General features: G+C 41.4%; 1 protein-coding gene and 1 long non-coding RNA gene across 2 annotated transcripts; one reads left to right on the plus strand and one right to left on the minus strand.

Moving 5' to 3' along the window:
• Nucleotides 1-783: 783 nt before the first annotated feature.
• On the minus strand, nt 784-4,315 carry tomm20b (translocase of outer mitochondrial membrane 20b). Its single transcript, XM_047577587.1, has 5 exons — nt 4,069-4,315; nt 2,539-2,585; nt 2,325-2,406; nt 1,885-2,027; nt 784-1,201 (listed from the first exon to the last, which is right to left on the minus strand). Exons 1-5 carry the CDS (start codon nt 4,190-4,192, stop codon nt 1,157-1,159), a joined length of 441 nt encoding a protein of 146 aa, XP_047433543.1. The 5' UTR covers nt 4,193-4,315; the 3' UTR covers nt 784-1,156.
• A 1,988-nt stretch (nt 4,316-6,303) lies between these two features.
• On the plus strand, nt 6,304-9,858 carry LOC125003583. Its single transcript, XR_007112232.1, has 3 exons — nt 6,304-6,371; nt 8,901-9,412; nt 9,581-9,858. It is a non-coding gene; the product is annotated as an uncharacterized LOC125003583 (long non-coding RNA).
• The last annotated feature ends 4,125 nt before the right edge of the window (nt 9,859-13,983 follow it).

The following is a 13,983-nucleotide window of genomic DNA, read 5'->3' on the forward strand; positions in this document are numbered from 1 at the left end:
TTATTCCGTTCACCAAACAGTCTCTTTTCACCTGTCGAGTCCCTGGAACCGTCATGAGTTTAAGGCCAAAGCTGGTAGAGCTCCCCCTGGTGGCTGGAGGCTTCACCCCCTCCATGTTAGTGGGCGGGGCTTCGGTAGTTAATATAATGTTGATTATTTTGTATAAGTTTAGTTTTGGTTTGTTATTCGACGCTATAGACACAGGGTGTGACATCATGGCCAGTTGCCATGCCAACCGCGACGCCTAGAGGTGAGAGATGTAAAAACTTTCCTTAGTGGCAGGTTCAGCGTATAATCCAACGTGTCCGTGTAGCTGGAGGTAGAGCAGAGCGTAAGATTAATGGATTAATTCAAGTACTTTTACACTTTATTTGACTGGATCAGATGAACCTGGACGAACGTAATTACACACGGATCATTTTTATTAAAGGCTCACTTTTCTACCTCATTCAGCTTTTTGCTGCAGATTCATTCGCCTGCTGCTGGTTTTACATTCACATGTTTTTAATAAGTGCATGGCCATTGAAGAACATTATCATTCCAGCCTCTTCTACTTTGGACGTAGTCAAAGGAACTGAATGTTGTTGGAGCTCATTCATGGTCTTAGTCTCTTTTTAAAGACGAGACTCTGAAGTTTCTATCAGAAAAGTCAGAATTTCTCCGAGTGGTTTTATTGTTCTGGAGGAATCAAAGCTGGAACACGGTTAAACAACAACGTACCCAGAGGAATGATGGCGGGTTTCCTCAGTATCACATTCTTAAAATCAAACTCAGGGGACGGCGTGATGGGTTCACTTTTATTTATTTATCTCAAGAGGGTTCATCCTCTTTAAAATGAACAAAAAATAATCGAGAATCACTTTTCAATAAAAGTGTTTTCCAAGTCTAGACTGATAAGAAAACAATAAATACTCCATGAAGCGTTTCTACTGATATGAAGACGTGGAGAGTGTGTAAACCCAGAATCTGATGCAGCTTCAACCAACAAGACGCTTCGGATTCCAACACGTGAAGAACGGGTAACACAAGTTAAAAAAGACAACAAACAGACAAACTGATGCAAAATTAACCCAGGAATTAAAGAGGAGAATAAATTTAGGACGCCTTGGTGGAGGAGGAGGAGGAGGAGGAGGTTTGCTTCGTCTTCACCTCGTCTTTACTCTATATCGTCTTCGCTCAGACTCTGTGCGCTCACGATACGCTGCAGGATGAAACACACAAACACAAGTCACTTCAGATTAATAAAACATGAACAAACACGTTTAATACAAGAACGAATAACTGCCACAGATCAGACGGGGCTGCAGCCTCAGAAAGTCCTCGTCTCATTCATTCATCTATTAATGACCCTAACGAACGTGTCTCTGTGTCTGTGGACGGTGGGAACAACAACAATCCACTGAAGGAGAGTTGGGGTTAAAAAGGAAAACGTGACTAGGGACTGTAGCCTGAGTGGACACGTTGTCCTGGATGAGTTTGACACTGGTGTGTTATAAAGGAAGGGATTCGAGCCCAGATCATAGCGTCTGGTCTGGGTTCAACAGACGGAGCAGTTTCTTCCTTTTATGACACTTTCTTCATTTCTGGTTGAGTTCACGGGTCGGATGGATCTACATCGTCTCTACTGGTGCATGTTATTGATAATAATCTTCCTTCTAGTGGATATGAATCCCACAGAAAACAATGACAAGTTATCAAAGTCTACACATTATTACACATCTAGGATGTTTGATGTTGAACAACTAATTATAATACATGTTTTGGTTTCAACAGTTTCTCTATAAATGATGACATTGTTATGTTTGTTGTTTTTATTGCTGTGTGGTGACCTCGAGTGTCAGAAAGGTGCCTTAAATGTGACTAATGTAATGTGAAGGTCCCAACCTGACTGATGCTGGGTAGTTTGGTGAGCAACATCTGGAAGACGGGGGGGGGCAGGGTCTGCTGCAGGACCTGCAGCAGCTGCTGAGGTTGACCACACACCGCGATGGCGTTGGTCAGGTGGTCCACGCCTTTCTCGTAGTCTCCTGCAGACGCACACACCGTAGTTACAGATGAACGCATCATCGATAGAAGAAGAAACTCCACGGAAACGGACTCACGGTTTCTTATTTTTTTATAAAATAGTTTTGTTGGCAAAAATAACCGACCATTAAACTGCAGTATAGATTCACAGAGAACTAGAGAACAACAACAACAACAAACTTAAAACTAAATCAAATAAATTCATTGAACTGAATATTTTTGTATAATCTGAACAATTCCAAAAGTGGCAATAAACGGGTTGTTTGTCTTTATACTGTTATTTCTGAGAGGAAATGTACCTTGAGCCAGCAGCTCCTCCCCGAGCTGGATCTCCTCCAGGAAGAACTTCTGAACAGCCTCAGCGTCCTTCAGGTCCGGAAGCTGCAAAACCACCAAAACGTCTCAGATGAAAGCAGCTGATGTGAAGAGCGACGGCCTCCACGTTTGAGTCTCACAGTGTTGTAACGCACGGAAAACTTTCAGTGAAACAATGAACACAGTGACCACGCTCACCTTGGCCATCCCTGCCCTCTCCTTCGCCACCCGCTGCTTCCTCCTCCCTGTCACACAAACACATGGTTTTAACAATCTCTCTAAAGTTTCTCCTCGTAGAAAATATACGCCACGACAACGCAACCTTCCAGACACAAAATACACTCAGCGGCCACTTTATTAGGTACACCTTGCTAGTAAAAGGCTGGACCTCCTTTTTCCTTCAGAACTGCCTTAATTCTTCGTGGTATACATTCAACAAGGTGTTGGAAACATTCCTCAGAGAATTTTGGTCCATATTGACATGATAACATCACACAGTTGATATCTGATCACATCTATGATGAGAATCTCCCGTTCCTCCACATCCCAAAGGTTCCTCTGTTGGACTGAGATCTGGTGACTGTGGAGGCTGTTGGAGAACAGTGAACTCATCGTCATGTTCCAGATGATATGAGCTTTGTGACATGGTGCATTATCCTGCTGGAAGTAGCCGTCAGAAGATGGTCCACTGTGGTCATAAAGGGATGGACATGGTCAGCAACAACACTCAGGTAGGCTGTGGCATTTAAACCATGACCCCCCCACCACCACCATGACACCACCACCAGCCTGAACCGGTGTGGTCTTCTGCTGCTGTAGCCCATCTTCTTCAAGGTTGGACGTGTTGTGCGTTTAGAGATGGTATTCTGCATTCATGGTTGGAGCCAGTGGTTATTTGAGTTCCTGTTGCCTTTCTATCATCTCCAACCAGTCGCCCATTCTCCTCTGACCTCTCACATCAACAACTCACTGGATGTTTTCTCTTTTTCAGACCGTTCTCTGTTAAACCCTAGAGATGGTTGTGCGTTAACCAAATTAAAGTCACGGTAGATCAGTTAGTTATTTGTGTTAACAAGCAATTGAACAGGTGTACCTAATAAAGTGGCCAGTGAGTGTATTATTCATAAATGGATGAATGGAGATAAAGGTCCTACTCACATTTTCTGACCTTTTAATGGTCAATATAAGCAAAATAAACACACCAATAAATGAATGAATGAATGAATCCAGGCTTCGGTGTTAAATGGTTGATCAACTATAAACAGATTTTATCTGAGCTCCAAGACAGGAAGAGGAGGAAGATGAAGAGGAGGAAAAGGATGAAGAGGAAAAAGAGGAAGAGGAGGAAGATGAAGAGGAGGAAGATGAAGAGGAGGAAAAAGGAAGAGGAGGAAGGCGAAGAGGAGGAAAAAGAGGAAGAGGATGAATGTAAAGAGGAGGAAGATGAAGAGGAGGAAGGTGAGGAAAGGGATGAATGTGAAGAGGAGGAAGATGAAGAGGAGGAAGGTGAGGAAAGGGATGAATGTGAAGAGGAGGAAGATGAAGAGGAGGAAGGTGAGGAAAGGGATGAATGTGAAGAGGAGGAAGATGAAGAGGAGGAAGGTGTAGAGGAGGAAAAAGGAAGAGGAGGAAGGCGAAGAAGAGGAAAAAGAGGAAGAGGATGAATGTAAAGAGGAGGAAGATGAAGAGGATGAAGGTGAAGATGATGATGAAGAGGTCAGCGCTCACGTTCTCGCAGCCTGTTCTTGAAGTTGGGGTCACTCCGTCTCTTCCTGTCGAAGTAGACGCAGTAACCGAGGAGCAGAGCTCCGCACAGACCCGCCGCTAACGCGCTGCTCCTTCCGCTCATCATAGCTCCGGACTCACGCGGCTCTTCCGCAGATTTTACTGTTAATCTGCGTGTTTTTTTCCTTCACCCGGTGGTCGGGGTCTGTCTAACGGCTGGAGGAGCGACTCAGGACAAGAAGGACCTCTTAGGACCCCACTTCCGCCTGGCGGATAGGAGCCGTAGGAAGGCGCCTGATTGGAAATAATAATAATAATAATAATAATAATTAAAAGCGTTTTCTCAGTTATTACAGCTGCAAATGAACAAACCGCAATTAGTTCAAGAAAGGGTTCATCGCTCGAAACTTCATGAGACGAATTTGTGTGTAACAGTGTAGTGATAATTGGCAAATTTTATATACATAAATGATTTTTTCTGGAATATGCTACAAAAATTATTGTTTTAAAAAGAATATATATATATATATATATATATATATATATATATTAAATGAATTCGAGAATATCAATGCCTTAAATCTAACCCTTTTAAGTTATACATTTAAAATTGATTCATTTATTTGTTTTAGATTTATTTATTCTCTCTAATTTGTTCTGGATGTTTGAAATTGTTTCGATTGACATGAGGCTGATGCCTGTTTGGTATTGAACGAGCATTAAAAAAATAAATAAATAAAAGCTTCGCGTGCGCACAGGAAACCCCCTACTGGCCAGGTGTACAATCACAGTCAGCTGTATCTTAACCACATGTTTGTTTTGTGTCTCTTGTGACTCTTCGGAATGACTATGGATTACAAAACATGCATGACCAAATAATCTCTCTACATAAATTATCACATATGTGTGTAATAAAATAAGATTGAATGTATTCTGTGTGAGTATAAATAAATAAAGTTTCCCAAAATTGTATTATCACTTGATATGGCAGGTTGTGCGATAAAGGTTTTCTGTCACTTTAGGAAATGGCATGGACTTAGGGAGGCAGAGGACAGGGAATATGCTTGTGTAACTTGGACAATGATGTACAGAACAGCATGTTATTCATTTTTGTTCAGAAATAACAGTTTCTCTCAGGCCTTTGAAAACATTCTTTGGTACAGAAGATGCTGATGTGCATAAAAGTGCTAGAGCAAGATTATATAAATTACAGTATAGTAATCTTTGGCCCTCCCAGTATTCCAGAGGGGTTTCCAGTCTGCTTATATTTGGCTCTGAAAGGTAGCGCTGGACGTCCACGGTGGCATCTGCTGTTACATTTTGAGTCTTCCATGTCTAAACGATGCTGATGGTTTGTTACCTAAGAGGAAACCACAGTTCATGTTAGTAAGTGATCTAATATTAATCATTCACCTGAAAATGTAAAATAATAGTGACATATATTTACTTTGTATATTGTATATTATTGTTTTGATGTTGAGACTTTGATATAGTGAGATCTTGAATGCTGCCATTTGGTGGCGCTATTGATACGATAACACACACAATATACCACAGACAAACATTTCAGCAAACATTTCAGACAGGTGGATACCTCACACGTATCTCCAGTTACACAAATTCCATTATAATTCAAACATTATTTAAACTACATTATCAATTCCGTTTATATTAAAAATAAATTAGACTCATTAGCGCCTTTTTATGAGCCCCCTGTTTTCTCCTTAAACTACTCCTGGTTGAATGACCTGAACTCTGGAAGTCCTGAATTTCACATCAGCCAGGAAGTCATCTCCATTCATTATGCTTTGAATCAATGAAATGTGAATTAGTAACCGGTATGTTACATTACATATGTTAGCCATGCTAGTGACACTTGTGCAGTCCCTGACTCCTCTGCATCTGTACACTAGAAAAATGTGGGAAAGTAGTTGCATCACATATTCTATACAGTATTTAATTAGAGGAACTTCCTGGACAAATGATGGACAATGTATGATGGGATCCTGAAAAACAGTACAGCAACACAGAATATTTCTTAATACAATCATTATTGATGCTAGTACCATTTGTAAAACTAAATAAATAAATAACAGCATGACTGATGGCTGGGCCAGAGTGAAATTTGACTTGGTATCGATATTTTGATGTGAAAATCGATGCTAAAAGACACGTGTCTAGGTCGGAAGTATCGATATTTCTTTGATCGATACTCACATCCCTAGTTCCCTGGTTTCAGTTTAGTTTCACTTCCACCAGGATCGTGTCGCAGGTATTTTTCTCTCCGTGTCAACCTCCGTCTGAAGGTAATGAAGCCGTTTTGAATGTTTTCTTGGTGAACATCAGCTGTCAGCAGCTCAGCTCCAACAGAAGCAGCAGAAATCTGCTGAACTTGACGTTAAACTGAGTCAAAGCTGAAAGGTTAGAGTCTGCATGAGGACTAGTATGAAACTGATCCGCCATTTTCTAGAGATCACCTGTGATCACCTGTCTGTTTGAGGCCTTGGTTCATAGAAATGATTTTAGCGGATTTTCTTTTCTTTTCAAACTGTCTCTGGAAGTAACTAATGGGTAAAACTGAGCTTTGAGTCGCCATTGCGCGTCACTTTAATCCCTTCATTACATGACTACATTAAGATCCATTAAAGGAGTGAAAGTGGAAACTTTAACCCTTCTCAGCTAAGTTTTAAGGAAATTCTTCTGGAGACAAAACAACATTTTCCAGGTTCCTCGTAAATTGATTCCTGTTGATTTAAAAGAGAGAAGTCATTATTAGTGACATCTGTTAAATGTTAGTTTGAATTGAATCAAAGGTCATTCTTCGCCATGTCTACATGTATGGCAAACGGTTTTAAACAAAACACTGTTATAATATAATATAATATAATATAATATAATATAATATAATATAATATAATATAATATAATATAATATAAAAGGTTATTTAAACCAGAGTTTAGTAGTAATTGCAATGCAGCTCTGATTTGCTTTCTTCCAGAGCTACTTTTGTGGAGATTGAAGGTCGGTGGCGTTACTTGCTTTTAACATTGAATGTGGCTTTTTTTCATGGGTATATTTATTACTTGTTGTTCCCTGAACTCAGTGTCAGGTCTGGGTGCTTGTCCTTTAAGTGCTTGGCTAAGTTGGAGGTGTTTCCACCCTTAGCCAGGCGCGTTTTAAAACACCGTTTGCACATTGGTGTGTCAGCGTTAATTGCCTCACCATGATCATTTGTTGTCAAACCGAAGTAGCGCTCTCTCTCTCTCTCTCTCTCTCTCTCTCTCTCTCTCTCTCTCTCTTGCAAATGCAAACGCATTATCCGATGAAAACTCCGATTCCAATCGCGTTATCTGGGTGTCTCAATCGGATAATGAGAACTCCGATTTTAATCGGAGTGCGCAAAGAAGCTTGCGTTCTATGAATTACTGTACCTCACCGATGGAATTAAAAGTGTGGTTGATCTGAAAAAAAGCGGCCATTAGAGTAATAATGACGCACCGCTGCTGTCAGCTCCAGGTTGAGGAGCGACGCACGATCGCGGAGCTCCAGGAAGAGAGATTTGTCTGGAGGAATTTGTTGGTAAAAACTTAGAACAAGTTAGTTAAACCCTTGAGATTCATAAAGGTCTTCCAGACAAAAGCACAGCTTCCCAGTGTTCAGCCACACTTTGAATATTGTTTATAACGCAAACAACTGTGAGATACGGTAATTCGAAATCGGCCGCTTTGACGGATCCTTCACGGTTTAAATGGTTAATAAAAAGATAAATCATTCGTGCATGCGCTGCTAATCTTGTCCATGCTTAAGGAGCATCATCAGTGGCCAAGACAATCAAATCGATTGTAGTTCTATACTGGTATGTTTAAAGTGTAGGCTATTACTTTGAAAACACTTGGAATTTGACAATAAATGATATAGAAATGTGCATACGTTGTTTTTATTTACATTAAGGTAAACTATTTCGAGTGACATTAGACCTTTGCTGGGAGGAAATTGTACGTGTGTGTGTGCACGGTGTGGGGGTGGAGGTAATTGTTTTTGGTTTATGTGTGTAAAGCACTTTGTGTTGCATTTCTGTATGCATGAAAGTTGCTTTATAAATAAAGTTTGATTTGATTTGATTTTTCTGCACTCAGAGTGGCCTGAACAGGAAATGGGCGGGATTTGACCAGAAAGTGGGTCGGGTTTTGTTGAAAAGGGCGGGGCTTTCACCGGTTACGTTATTATAAGCAGGCAATTGATATGGGTTGATCAGAAACTGTGGTTTTGATCACGATAGCAAACGAACTAGTTACAGAACAAGTTTTGCAACAATGAATACAACACATGCTGTTGCACTTATCAAGTAAAAAAAGAAAAAGAAAAAAATCTCCAACAGGGAGAGACGCAACGCGAGTCGCATTAATCTGCACCACGTCTGAACGAACCCACGTTTACCAGAACTCCACTGGTTGATAAGTAAGTACAAACCAGAATAAAGACAAACCTGAAGCTGAAGAAACTCTAAACGTCAGATAACCAATAAGGATTTTCATGCAATCCGAGCACAGATTTTGACCAGTATTACTCCTATAATACTCGTACTCGGCAGAAGTGCTCGATTTGTACCGGATACTCAACTCTAATTGTCTAAATTACGTTGTAGTATCAGTATGAGTATCGATAAATATCGGTATCGACAAGGAGTATCGATATTGGTATCTGTATCGATACAATCATAATGATACACATCCCTATTAATAATGATACAAGCTCAAATCTACTGGATCCTGTAAAACGTGCTCTTATTGTGAAAATCTGCCTCCTCCCTCCTTCCTGTCCTCCTCCATCACAGGTGCAGCCCTGACTGGTTCCAGGAAGTATCTCACCTGAGTCTCTAGTGTCCAGGTGTGGAGTGGAGACTCTTCTTCTTCTTCAGCTCTTTGAATAAACGCTGAGTCTGGTTTGTCTTAGGGTCAGGGTTCACTAACTGTTTCTGTCTGTCATGTTTGGAGAAGATGTTCACTACAGAGTTTGGATCACAGCAGCTTTAACTGACAGAATCAGAGCCAATCAGTGGAGGATCAGCTGATGTTTTTACAGCACAAATGATTCCAGTGAATGTTCAGATGAATGATTTGTGTTTCCTCTGCACATGAAGGTAGAAAGTTGATGTGGATTCAGCAGCATGGACCAGAGGGAGGACAAAGAGGAGGGAGTCAGACATCTGCAGGACGGGTTGACTGGTTTCAGTTGTCATTCAGAATCAGACTCAGAATCTGACCCCAGCTTTGTGTCCTTAAAGAGTGATCACTCACTTGATCGTGCCATTGATTTTAAAGGACATCAACCCTCTGCTCCTGAGAGGTAAAATGTTTCCTCCATGTTTCTGATTCATGTTTAAACTGTTATTGATCCAGAGAAGTTTTATTAACCAGTTTATTTCTCTTCAGTATCATTAATCTCATGTAAATGTGTTACATCTGGAAGCTGTCCAGTCTAACCAGACTTGAACTGATTCTTCTTCTCTAACAGGATCAGTCCAGACCCCAGCTGTGTTTCCCTCAACAGTGATCAGTCACATCATCGCATCATTGAATTTAAAGGACATCAACCCTCTGCTCCTAAGAGGTAAACCAGTGTCCAGCTTCATCCATGAGTCAGAGGAGACTAGCTCCTTTCTACAGTTTCCACTTTAACCTGTGGAGGTTGATTTGAGAAGCAGGCTTTGGATCATAGGACACTGGTTTGAATGGTAACTGACAGGTAGAACATGTGTGTGGGTGGAGTGAAGAAGCCATATCCATGGTAGGGTTGGGCGGTATACGGTATAAGTATACCGCGGTGTCTTCAAAAGCAACGGTATCAGTTTCAAATCATCATTACACTCATCAAAAAAATTGCAGTGTACTATATGGGAGATAAGGATTAAATATAAGATATAATTAATTCAATGCCTAAAATGATTTTATGTCCACTGTCGTAGTGGGCGCACATCTGCACAGAAACTGTTCTGGATCGTCAGGTAAATTTAACTGTTTGACTGTTGATTTGCACTTCTTAAGCTGATAAAAGTGATAATATTGTGCACATATGTTGTTATTGTTTCATCAGTAGTGTTTGGTATTCAGTTTCTGAAAGGTGTAGGCACAAGCCAACAGCCTGATGATGCTGCTGGGCCCGTCCGCGGCGCGTTGCGTGAGTGTCGTGTTGCTATATGCTACGTAGTTAATAAGTTTCGCTCTTGTCTGTTTTTACGACCGGCAGTTTGCACGGGTGATTTATTTTGAAAATCCTCCAGATTCTCTTTCTTTTTACTGTGTCTGGCTTACGCCCACTCGAGGTGGTCTGTGTAAACTGACGCGTGCTTCGTCATTTTTAATTAGTCACGGTAATGCCGTATACCGCGGTAAAACGTGGAGACGGTATGAAGGTATCAAAATTCAGATACCGCCCAACCCTAATCCATGGCTGCAGTAGCTATGAGGACACTGCCTGTTGGTTATTGGGGTCCAAGCAGCAACGCTGCAGGAACTCCATTGTTTTTGTTAGTGTTATTATTGGGGTCCAAGCAGCGAAGTGTGTTATTCTACGTTCTTTATTACAGGATAACAATAGGGGACCTAGAGTTAGAGAATTTGTGTGAAATCGCCTGAAATTTTTCTCTTTCCACGCTCGTCCTGGCCACAATTTACACACATGATTTTTTCCACAGTCGTAGACAAACTTGTTGTGTCTCTCACAATGTGCTCAGCAAAGCAGTGAGATGTCCACAATTTAAACTGGGAGCCTCTGTTTGTGGTAAAGTACCTGTCTGCTCTCCATTCACTCCAGTGCAAAGATTTTCTGAGAGAAGGAGAAGAGACGTTTGTTTTTAACTCGTGAATGTGTCCAAAATATTTACAAGGACAAAACACATATCAAAGTCTTCAGGAAGGTCTTACGACGCCCACGGTCTGTTTGTTTTTCTGATAGGAGCTACTGTTTTATCACAGTAAGCCAATATGTGAGACCAGTGAAAAGGAGGGAAATCTATCTCTTTTCTGTGTCCCGGCTCTGCGCCTTCCGTCGTCATGACGACCACTGTGAGTTGCCACGGCAACAGCTGAGCCACAGCTCTGGGCCACAGCTGAGACCAGTTCATTCATCAGATGTCTCTGCTGTTAATACAGCTGATCCCTGTGTCCCACACATTAATGTTACAACAACACACACCAACACAAACACACAGGTACCTTTATGTTATTAGTTACAAATACACACAGGAAGAGTAGTAGGATACACAAACATGCGCGCGAAAGCACACATTAATCTCTCACACACAGCTAACTGTGCTAACCGTAAGCTAACTGTGCTAAATGTAGGCTAACTGTGCTAACTTACAACAACACACATTCACTACACTGGTAATTTTGTGATTACAGTGACATACACGCGCGCGCAAGCGCGCTTGAACATAAACACACAGGTAACTTTATGTTATTAGAGCTACATATACACACAGGAAGAGTAGTAGGATGCACAATAATGCGCACGAAAGCGTGCATTACTCTCTCACACACAGGCTAACTGTGCTAACCGTAAGCTAACTGTGCTAACCAAAGGCTAACCGTGCTAAATGTGGGTTAAGTGACACTGTGGGTCAAGTGTGCGACATGTGGGTTGACTGAACTAAATACTACTACACTACTACTACTACACTAACTGTGCTAAATGTAGGCTAATTATGCTAACCGTAAGCTAACTGTGCTAGATGTGAGTTAACTGTGCTAACTGCAGGTTAACTGTACTCACTGTAAGCTAACTGTGCTAACCATAAGCTAATTGTGCGAAATGTTGGCAAAGTGTGCTAACTCCCATGTTGACAGAGGCGGTACCCGACATTAGCTCCCGTAGCCCCTTCAAAATTTCCCAGAGGGAGTTTTCTAGTTATTATTATTCTTCCGTCTTTGGACATTGGAGTCTATGGCAGCCCATAGAACCGTATGGTAAAAAGTTGTAAAATTTTGCACCTAGCTCAAAGACAGTTGTATATTTAATTTGCCTGAGTTACATGTTGTCAGTCAATACGTACTAGCGCCACTAACGGGTCCCCACTAGGGGGAGCTCAAAGACCACATATTTGCAACTGTCTCTTCATACGAACCACTGCTGGCCCATTTTTTTTACATCTCTCCCACAGGGGGAACTCAAAGGCCGCACATTTCGGCTGTTTTCTAATTTCTTTTCATATGAACCGCTGACGGCCGGGTTTTTTGCATCTCCCCATGGCGTTATCCTCGCAGAAATTATCAATTAATTTCTGCGAGGGCCACTTGAAAAATCTGAACTGTGTTGGAGGCCAAACCAAACAATAACTTGAACGTAATTCTGCTCAATACTAATGTTCCCCCATTGCAAAAAGCAGTAAATTATATTTGTTAATAAGCTGCTACTCGCTATTCGGAAACATGAAAATCCTCTGTAAATATTTATTTATATTTATGGGTTTTGCTGTAGGTTTAAGAGGAAAATGAAACACAATCGATCTGTAGTTTTGGATAAAACGCATTGGAATGTTTTGTTCTCTTTGGAAAACTTCAGTGGATCAAGGAGGGACCATGTAGCTACATTAATTATTTTCTGTATCTCAATAAAGCTCAATAAATGTTTAACTCTTTAAGACCTGAATGTTCGTCTGCCCACAAAGAGAAACTTGCTGTATTTGAATTACCGTAACTCCCCGATGGACAATATTCAAGTTGCGCCTTCTAGAAAAAACGCTGCCATTACGGTAATGATGACGCAAGGTTGCTGCAATTTGTTTGTAAAAACAAAGTTAGTTATACCCTTGAGATGTCACGAAGGTCTTCCAGGCAAAAGCACAACTAACCAGTGTTCAGTCACAATGAATATTATCAATAGCGCAAACCACTGTGACTTACGGTAATTCAAAATCGGCCGCTTTGACGGATGCCAGCGATCTGTTCAGGCTTTTGAGGGTTAATAGATGCAAGAAGCTGTTTCAATCTTACTTTTTTAAAGAATTAACGATCTAACAGTGCAATGACGTAAATAATACATCATGGCTCAAAATAAAAGCAACACAGTCGTATTGCATGCACAGCATAAATACTCATCTTCATCTGTGCTTATGACTGACGTACCGCGGGCCAGACGGGAATGCCCAAAGGGCCGAATGTGGCTCGCGGGCCGTAAAATACCCAGGTCTGCTGTATGGAGTCCATAACTGCTTGGACCCTCATTGCTGCTTGAATCTATATTTACCTACATTTGTGTACGTAACTTTTGAACCGAAATTTACAAACAAGGTATCCTTGTAATCCTTGGATCGTGCTGAGTTCAGCCTACCCTATGACGTCATTATGCGTCGTGATAGATTTTCCGCCATCTTGGATTTTGACAAAAACCTTTAAAAGTTTTCACGGGTCGCAAATTTTGTCCGATTCCCATGAAAATCGGCACAGACTATCTTCAGAGCAAGCCACACAGAAATTACCAATTGTCGTTCTCAGTTTCACATTTGTACGACCGCCACAGCCAATCAAAAGTGGCGGCGAAGGCACCGTTTTTGATGTGAGCTCATATCTGGGCAACGGTCTGACATATTGACATCACATTTGGCAATATAGGTCCTGACCCGGTCCCAAGTGGACACCATGAATTTGGTGTCGTTTGGCCTCTAGGAGGCGCTGTAATCGCTGTAATTTGCTCATATCTCTTGATGGGTTTATATTTGAAATGACATGGTGACATCCACAGGTACTGTGGGGTGCCCCATTGATAGTTCATGCCAACTTTTCATGTTAGCCAATCGTTGTCATCGGTGGCGGCGCCAAACAGGAAGTTTGCTCGTATCTCAGCGACGCTTTGACTTTTGAAGACCAAACTTGGTCGGACTCTTTGGGACCCCCTCCGAAATGGCCCCAACAAAAATT

Source organism: Mugil cephalus, chromosome 2, assembly GCF_022458985.1.
Source record: "Mugil cephalus isolate CIBA_MC_2020 chromosome 2, CIBA_Mcephalus_1.1, whole genome shotgun sequence".
In the NCBI taxonomy this organism is placed as follows: domain Eukaryota; kingdom Metazoa; phylum Chordata; class Actinopteri; order Mugiliformes; family Mugilidae; genus Mugil; species Mugil cephalus.